The following is a 9,529-nucleotide window of genomic DNA, read 5'->3' as shown; positions in this document are numbered from 1 at the left end:
TCCAGCTTCAGAGGGAAACTCTCAACTCCTAGGTTGCCACTTTTTCTATGTGACCCACAAGGGCTTCTGCCTGGAGCAGGCACGGGTTCAGTCCAAGGGCCCAGGATCCCTGAAGTGCTGGAGCCACTAGTTTGTGTCTTGGGGCTGAGGGGTTTGCACATGGAGCAAAGGATACTTTGGATGTAATGGGTTTCTAGGGCCTCTAGCTGGAGATCTCCGAGGGGAAACAGCCCGGTTTCCAGAAAGAAGGGGTGGCTCAAAAAAGAGGGGGTGGGCAAATGGTGGGGCGGGGAGCCCTGAACTGCTCTGCCTTCCAGGGAGGAGGAGGAAGGAGGGCAGGCCCCTGACTGGAGGGAGGGAAAGAAGGAAGCCGCCAAGGAGGAGTTTTCCAGCCTGGCTTTAGAGGCTCTGGCTCACTACACAGCCCCTCAGTCTCTTGGCCTCCTCCAGCCCCTTAAGTGCGCTGTGCAGCCTGCCTGGCGGGGGAAGCGCCGGCTCGCCATGGGGAGCCCGGGACTCCGGCCCGCTCTGCTGCTGCCTCGAGCACTGCTGCTGTTACTGGCGCTGCTGCACATCCCGCTGAGCCAGGGCTTCCCAGGTAGGAGCTAGGGATGGGGGGTGTTTCCCCAGTTAGACAGCTAGGAACCTCGGAACCAGAACCGTCTGCTGAAAGCCGTCGTCGCTTGGAACAGAAGGAGATGCGCGCGCGCGTGTGTGTGTGTGTGGGGGGGGGTTGTCTCCCTTTGTTTACTCTTTAACTTGGCTTTCGCAGTCCCAGGAAGCGGGTCTGAAAGAAGAGTGTGGTTCCTGATAGAACTGAGTTCTATCGCACAGCGCCTGGAGCCCGAGCCTGAGCACCTTCTGCTCCCAGGGCTCCAAGATTTAAATCAAACCCTCTTGGAATAGAAAGTTTGGCCACGGGCTCTGTTGCTTCTTTCTCACCACACCGCATAGCTTCTTTTGCTTCCCACCCCACCCCCTCACAGGGTTTTGATGGCTGTCAGCGCTCTGGGCCTGGCAGCTTATTTTTGGAAGAAGCCCCCAAATTTGGCCCCCCCTCTGGAACTGAGCGTCTCCAAAATTCTTGTGGACTTTACATGCCTAGCCGAAGAGCCTTCGTGCATCCTCTTGTCCAGTCTTCCCGTCCAGTCCCCCACCCCGCCCCCCACCGCCCTGCCCCACGCACCAAACTCTGGGATTCCGAGAAAGTTTGCTTCTCTAAGGGAGAAGTGCCAGCTGAGAGTGGTGACATGTGGCATGCACTTGGTTAGCACCAGGGAAAGCAGGAAAGGAGCAGGATTGTGCTGGAGGGCGTGGTCTCCAACATCTAAGGGGACCCTGGTATTTACTGGGTTTTCACAGTACAAGGAAATTTCTCTTTGAAAATGCCTCTTTTAAAAATATCTAGTTAACCTCCTCACAATGAAATCTTAGGCTAACAGAGTGTCAGAGGGGCAGGGCTACACGCTCTGCATCCCTGTGGCCTTGGAATGAAGAGCCAATCTATGCAGGCGGTTTAGCTTTCTGTTAATAGAAAAGTGGGGTCATGCATTATAATGTATGCAAATAATCGCCTTTGTGTTAGACATCACTATGGACAGTTTAAATCTGGGGCTTGAGGAGAAATCTCCAGGAAGGGAGCTGGGTAGATGTAGGAATGGTTTTTGGTCTTTGAATGCTCCAAATGAGTGGATGGATGGATAGATGGATGGATGGATGGATGGATGACATGTGAGTTAAAAGACAGAAGCATTTGTGTTTTGTGCTAATGCTTACAGGTTTGAAGTTTTGTAGGAACTGATTAGGGGCAAAGTACAAAGGAGGCTTTATTTTAGTTGCTAGAGAAATGCCATTTAATGATGTTGATGTCTCCACTTACCACCACACCTACCCCCTACCCCCCCTCACAATAACTGTGTTAAAGGGAGCTTAGAGGGGAAGGAGGAGAGACAGTTTAAACTAAAGAATCTCAACCTCTGGTTGAGCCTGTCCCAGAGAGGCTCCCTTTTCATTCGCTCTCCTCCCCTCTCCTCCTCTCCCCTCCCTGCTCCGTTCTGTCTCTACCCTTATATAGTATAGCTTGCTGCCAAGCCTCAGACACCCACAGAATCCTAGATTTGCCAGCTCAGGCACTTGCTACTGCTTATGTTTGAGACTTGCCCTTGGGTTTCTTGGCTCAGTCTGCTAGCCTGCTGGCCCTCCTCCCATCAGCCAGGCAGCCACCAGGTTCCTCTTTGCCACCCTCCTGTTGGTTCCTCACCTGCCATCTGGCTCCACTCAGATAAACTGAAGCTTTGCAGAAGCACATCCCTGGAGGCCCCACTCCCATTTTTTTCTAGTCTATTTCTAGCCTGTTTCTTTAAGAAATATTTATTTTACCTTTTGATACTATAATTATACCATTTTCCCCTTCCCTTTTTGCCCTCCAAGTCCTCTCCTATACCCCACCCCCTTGCTTTCTAAACTACAGAATACTATTCCAATTGGAGTCCTCTCTTGGCACATATCAATGGAGTATCTTGGGAAGTGAGCTCTGCTGGGGCTGTTGAATCCAACAGAGGAAATTTTAGTCTGAGCCAGAGATTGTAAAAGTCTGGGAAGGGAAAATGCTCTAGACTTGTACATCTGGAGGCATATGGCATTGGCCGAGTTCATTATTAGTTGTGGGGTGACATGTTTTAAAAGTTATCTCAGAAGCACTCCTTCTAGGATGTGGACTTCATGTCTCTAGGAAGAGCCCATGAAAGAAGATTTGGATGTGAAATTTCACAAAAAGGAAGTTAGGGATGTAGGACCCCATCAGTATCCTAATTATGTAAAGCTCTGAGCTTTTAGAGCAACTCTTATCAGAGAAATGGCAAATCTTTCCTATTCCCACCTGGAGAAGCTCTCTGGAGTTCTTCTAAAGCTGAATTTGATGCGGCTTTTCTGGGCTGCTGATTTCTTATTCCTAGACTGTCAAAGAGTGTGTGTCTACAAAAGCCCAAAGGAAGTATATGGAGTGCTCCTAGCACAGTTGCCTTTGATTGGATTCTTTTAAGACATGGGCCTGTTCATTAATTCTATCTTTAAGTGAATCTTGCAAGCTTCTGTATGTCTGAGACTTTGGAAGTTCACTCTACCCCCTGCAAACAAAGCTGAAGGTGGACGGTGAATGCTGTGGCCATGGACAAAGTCTTTGTGAACCCTCCCTAGTATTGGAGAAAACAGGTAAAGTGGTGTGGTTTTGTTCCTTAGGGAAACCTTAAAGCTAAATCAGACCACGGCTGTCAAAACAGCCTTTGGAACGGCCACATTTGAAGATAAGTATTAGGAACGGAGCACCTGGCTCAGGCTCTACAATTAAGGTCTCAGCAGAACTAGGCTAGAAATTTCTACTTGTGCTTAAGACATATAATCAGCTGACAAAATTACTCTGCAATAGAAAAGATGATCTGCTAGAGAGAGGAAGGCATTTTTGTCTGGCATTGTCTTTGTTGAGAACGCTTCCAGTCAGTAAATTGCTACCACTTCTCATTTCACAGATTGGTGAGTTGAACGTGGGGATAGAAACCATCACTAAGGCACCAATTTCAGACCTTCCTGCTTCCTTAGTCCTTGCACCATAATCAAAGTACATCCCTTCCCTTCAAGATGTTGACTGTAGCATTAGTGTCTCTGAGGCTAACTCACTGTCTTTTTTTAAAACCAAGTACAGATCTTCTAGGTGGACTAGTGTACATGTGTATGTGTGTAGGTACACGTACATATGTGTGATCATGCATGTGTGTGTGCACGAGCATGCATATGCATGTATGCATGTAGAAGCTGGAAGTCGGTGTAAGGTGTCTTCTTTTGTTTCTTTCTACCTTCATTTCTGATGCAGGATCTCTCACCAAATTGGAGGCTCATCAACGGAGCAAAACTATCTGGCTTGAGAGTCACAGAAATCCTTTTGTCTCCTCTTAATCCAGTTTTGGGATTACAAGTGTATGCTACCATACCCCACTTTTCATGTGGATACCGGGGATCTGAACTCAAATTCTTATGTGTATGTGGCAAGCACTTTACTGATTGAGCACTCTTCCCACCTCTAAAGTGGACTTATTTGTATCCCATATTTCTCTATTCAAAAACTTAGAGCAGTAGCTCCCCAAATCCACTCTCATGTGGAAGGCTCTCCATTGTATCCAGGGGCTAGATTCTCAAGTGCTTCCTAAAACCTAGTCCGTATGCACTACATGGCCTTTTAGCAATTTAGTTACATCTTCCTTCTTTGTAGATGTCATTGCCTGCACCTTGGAGTGATCCACTGAGCCATTTCACCATTCAAAATTCTCCCTATTATCTAACAACATCCACACTTTAATGAAATCAGCTGACAGATTCTTCCTCCCTTCCTCGACCCCTCCCTTTCTTCCTTCCCAGTTTTGGGAATGGGACACATGGCCTTGTACATGCTATACATATGCTCTGTGGCTGAGCTACCCTCTAGCTCTTGAAATTATTTCTGGATCACTCATGGTTTTCTTTAAACAAGCACAGCTCTCTGTGGCCGTTTTGTAGTCTTTATCGCACATTTCACACACTCTAAGTTATACGCTCCTCTTCTAGATTCTGAGTCCTTAAAAAAAAATCTATGGTTGTACGGTTTTACCCTTATGTGTATTTCTGAAGATGCTCAGCAGAATACCTGGTGCTTATGGAATTTAATTTACTCTGAAACTCTGATGATCTGTAGGAAAGGTGCATGAGTAAGTGGGATCTTGTGCCACCATGAATTTACATACATAGAAACTATGGCTTGCTGGCCACAGAGGTTCATTTTAAATCCACGTGGACCCCCTGTTTAAGCAGTAACTATCTCTGCTGGTGGCTGTAAGGTGAGAAACTGAGTGCACCCACAAGCTAGAGCTTGCATTTATTTTTGTTGGCCACTTCATTCCATGACCTTCCAAAGCAGCTGAATGGCTTCCTTAGTAAACACACATATATGTACTGTAACAATTCCCCTTTCAGTGAACACAACTAAAAGTAGCAATTGAAAGCAAAGAGTTTCGATATAGGTTTGCTGTTGCCGAGTTCTAACATAGTATGGAGTTTGTAGCTGTCAAGTTATGATTAACAGTCAGGTTAAAGATTCTCTTACAAAACAGCAGTATGAATAATTGTCTCTCAAGTTCTAGTTTGTACGGAGATCTTCGAGCCAGTCTCTCCATCTTTTAACTGTAAGATTTTGGAACTGACAGCTTTAGTGGGCCTTTTGCTTTAAGAGGGGCTGCTCCTTTCCTGGTATATTTACATTCTGCTCCGAAATAAAATTGGTTTTTGCCTTCTCTAATGAAAGCTGAGCTTTACCCAGACTTACTTTTTCAAGTGGCTGTGAATGGTGAAGAGGCTCTGAGCTTGGAAAACAGGAGTAAGCAAGGTAAGTAGTTTCTCCTTTTCAGTAGTTTCCTGACTCCTGAGGAACTAGACACAGTTACCGCCAGTGGTCAATACTGTAATGTAAATACGTGATGGATTCTGGAGACTCTGAGGCAGTCATGCAGGAACTTAACCTGCATGTTGAAGGCTGATGCTTAGAGATGGGGCTGCCAAGACAGCGATGCTAAAGGTCCAGGGTTGCATTAGAATGTCTTTGGGCTTCGCTAAGAATGTTTTTGATTTGGAAACAGAATTCTGGGCAGCTATATCCTCCCATGGAGAAAAGTCCCTATCCCAATACAAATCCACTATTCACTAGATGGTTTTCCTGTCTTCCTGAACTGTGTGAGAAAAAATAAGGGGGGGGGGACTTAACAAGCAAAATAAATAAATAAATAGAGAGGTACACCAAAGACAAAATTTCGAGAATAGAACTGTGATTCAACCAATGAGTAGGTTGAAGTAGCCTCTCTAGCTAACATCAGCTATAGAATTTCCAATTCTCCTCATTTGAAAAGCAACTGTGGGCTAAGTGTAGCTCAAAAAGTTAGACCACATCTTATACTTTAATTTCTGCATTCAGTGTCCCTCCCCTCAAAGTAAAAGTAAATGATAAAGAAAAAAATCAAACAAAGTAGCTATAAAAAATAGATGGAAATTGTTCCTGCTCTTGACTAGCACAAAGTCTGAGATCTGGGGGAAGGATATTGAGTCAATATTCAGGGTATTCACAGTCCGAAGTCGTTGTGAATAAAACCCAAACTATTCAATTCAAATATCTTTGTAACATGTAACAGAATTTCCAAGATTACTTCCCAGAGACAAAGGAATGGAAGATAAAATGTCAGCGAATATTTACAATCCTCTGAATAAAAGAGCCAATTGGACAAGAAGCAAGTCAAGGCATACTTTGCTGATGAGACCTTTGGCTATCAAATTGCCCTAGGACATTATTCTAAGTGATTTAGAGACTCTGGGAAGTTTACACATTCTGAGGGTAAGGTTTGCAGATAAAGATTTAAAAGGAAGGCTTGCACCAAATGTTCTTAGCGGTACTGCTGTGCCGCCAAGTTCCCAAGGTAATAATTGGTTACACCTGGATCTTATGAGCGCATGGAACAATCTGCCTTCAGAAAGCTCTTGAATAGGCATTCCTTAAAGAAATGATGTGCTCACCCATAATTCTTAGCTCATGGTGGATGTTTCACTCTGTGCATTGTTCTTCAGGAAGAAGATATGGGTTTGGATCCACTGACTCAGATTATCCCAGAAACTTGGAGTTATACATTGCCTATATTTGTTTAAAAACCTTTTCAGTGAGTTAGATTGGCAGAGTTTTTGCTTGGCTTTCTTTTTTTTTTGCAATAGTTTTTCTGTCATGCTCTTATAGGGACCTATAGTGTGATCAGTCCCATCCCGTGTACCAGCAATTTGTTTTCTGCTGCTGCCATCACAATGTCCCTCCAGTTGTGTTTAATGGGCACATCTTTAATGCAGCTGCATCCTAGCATTCTCTAATGATTTGTCTTGGTCTATGCCTTGTGTGGGTGGCTGGGCTGAATAACCCTGCCCGGTATAGGCTTCCAAGAATATTCAAGCCCATTAGTTAAATTGGAGCCACGAGGCAAGAATTAAGCCAAGAGTTTTTTGGGCCCACAGTGGAATGTTGCAGAAACAGTGGTGTTGTTCATGGCATCTATTTTCTGGAACTCAGCTCCCATGTGGCCATTTCTTATAGGCACTCTCCAGACACATCGTCTCTGACTCATTTGCCTGACCAAGGCTCCAGTATCTTTTAATGCCCAATGGTAAAATGCTATTTCGACTTAGATTTTATCTCAAGCTTTTCAGGTAGTAGAATCATATTCTTTCAGTATTAGCTATGCATAGATCTAATTTTCTTACCCATGTGAGCCAATTATAAGGTCTTTTAAATTTTTCTATTCTCATAACTTAACAGGGAACCTGGCTCCAACAGGATAGTGGCATACCAGGAGGAGAAGCTTCTAGCCAGCTTCAACCCACCCACCTAGATGGGTGTCTCAGGCTCTATCTAGTCTGCTGTAGGAGTTTTCTTCTTTCATACCCAGGTTCCTCTGAGCAGGCAGCCTAATTCTTCTGCTGGGGAATCTCAGACAGTGAGGATGCCTCAGACATGAACTTTTCATGCATTTTAGGGAGGAGCCTCTCATGCCTTGCCAATTGGGATGCCTGGAGTCACATAGGGAGTTACAAGTGGAGGTACAGCTACAGCTTAGCGAAGTGGATCCTCTGCACTCCTGTAGGCCTATGTTGAAATTTACCTCTGCAGTGACTACTACATATTAAGCTCTTTCCTGGGCTCAAGAGCTAGACAAACTGGGATAAACTATGCTATAGCATCACTATTTATATGAATCCTTGGGTGCCCTCTCATTCATCTTAGGTCTGGGCTACTTGGGCATTTCTCAGTGGTTTTGAGAAGCTCCTGACCCAAGGCCAGCTCTTGATCTCTTTTAAGGACATTAGGGTCTCATAAGCTTTGTCTCTACACTGCTCATTTGGAGTTGCACACCTGATTTGTGGTGACAGTTGAACAGCTTTATTGAGACATAATTCACCCACTCCAGTATTTTACCCATTGAAACTGTTGCACTTTAGTGGTTGTGGTATATTCATAGAGTTCTGTATCCCATCATTGTAATCAAATTTAGACCATTTTTATTGTCCCCCAATGAAACTTATGCCGTTTGGCTGTCACTGCCCAATCCCTTTTCACTCCAACTACTAAGCAACCACTAGCCTAGTCTCTGCTCTCTATAGATATACCTGTTCTTTACATTCTCTGTAAGTTAAGTCGCATGAAGCGTGTCTTTTTGTGATTTGTGTCTCTCATTTAGCCCAAGATTTTCAATGGTCATCATTATTCTCAATTCCATCCTGCAATTATCCATCCATTCTATGGATATGTTCCATTATATTTACCTGTTGATCAGTTATTATACATATGATTTGTTTCTGCTTTAAGTCTCTTGGGAATAAGGTTGCAGTGAACATTCATGCACAGGTTTTTGTGAGGACATATACTTTTATTTATCTTGGCCAGTAACCTAGGAATGGAACTTCCAGATCATATGCTCACTCTAGGAGGAAACATCTAGGAAACTACCAAACTCTTTTCCCAGAAAGAGTGCATCTTTTTACATTCTCACTAGTAATATGTCCTAACATCTGTACAGCCTCAGCATCACCAACCCTTACACTGACTGTCTTTTCTATTAAGTGCCATCCTATGATCTCCACTCACTCATAATTTATCCTCAAGCACTAAGTGATAAACTGTGTCTTTTCTGCAAATGATGAAGGGATATGCCAGAGAAAGACGGTGGTATCTGCTCCTTCATTCTTGGCTGAAGGAATACTGCTAGCCCACAATGCACTTCTCAATGAATAAGAAAAAAATGCCCAATTTCTGCATGTTTAATTAGATAGGCATAGAATTCTATCTGGAGACATATTTGAGCTAATTCAGAAATAGGGGCAAGCCCAAGATTCAAGACTAGGAAAGAAACGGCTGACTAGAGTGGTGAGCCTGGTTGCTCTTTAGGTGGATGTTATGGTGTGGGAAACTCCCTGGACAGGCATGTAAGCAATGCTGAATGATAGTGGCTTAGGCTCAAATAAGACAAAGCTGTGGATCTGGTATTCTTTTAAAGCCTGTGAGTATTTAAAAGGAAAACAAAACAAAAAGCTGTGCTTGAATTTCTACATGATCCTTGCACCCTTGGGTCATCTGGAACCAAGTCAAAAATTCAGATGCGAAGGCTCCACCCAAGACTTGCTGAATCAGCATTGACATTTTTACCAAGATCCTGCTGAGGAACTGTAGATAAGGGTATTTGTGTACTGGTCTGATGAATGAGTGCAGCCCTTTGCCAAAACAGAGTGGGTTGCCTGTTTAGAATTCCCACACAATGGCTCACTTCCTCTCCTCTCCCTTTTGTGCTTGGTTTTGACATCATCACTGAATGAAGCTTCTGGATTTCCGTGTGTAAATCCCTTATATTCCTGAGATAAACGTGTGCATCTTTAGGTTTCTAGTCCCTCTCTATCTCAAACCACAAACATAAACCTTCAGGCTCTC

At 44.1% G+C, this 9,529-nt stretch overlaps 1 protein-coding gene across 3 annotated transcripts in view; it reads left to right on the top strand.

Moving 5' to 3' along the window:
* The first annotated feature begins 440 nt into the window (after positions 1-440).
* Positions 441-9,529, top strand: part of Srpx (sushi repeat containing protein X-linked) — a 77,900-nt gene continuing 68,811 nt past the window's right edge. For 2 of the 3 annotated variants that reach the window (XM_028767813.1, XM_028767814.1), the window contains exon 1: positions 455-598. In XM_028767813.1, coding sequence (XP_028623646.1) covers positions 502-598 — 97 coding nt within the window. In that variant the 5' untranslated portion in view covers positions 455-501. Of the gene's footprint in view, positions 599-9,529 lie in introns of all 3 variants that reach the window. The other variant, XM_028767812.1, reaches the window with a different exon arrangement.

This window comes from Grammomys surdaster, unplaced genomic scaffold, assembly GCF_004785775.1.
Source record: "Grammomys surdaster isolate TR1022 unplaced genomic scaffold, NIH_TR_1.0 182, whole genome shotgun sequence".
NCBI lineage: Eukaryota > Metazoa > Chordata > Mammalia > Rodentia > Muridae > Grammomys > Grammomys surdaster.
This window is presented reverse-complemented; position numbering and strand designations above follow the sequence as displayed.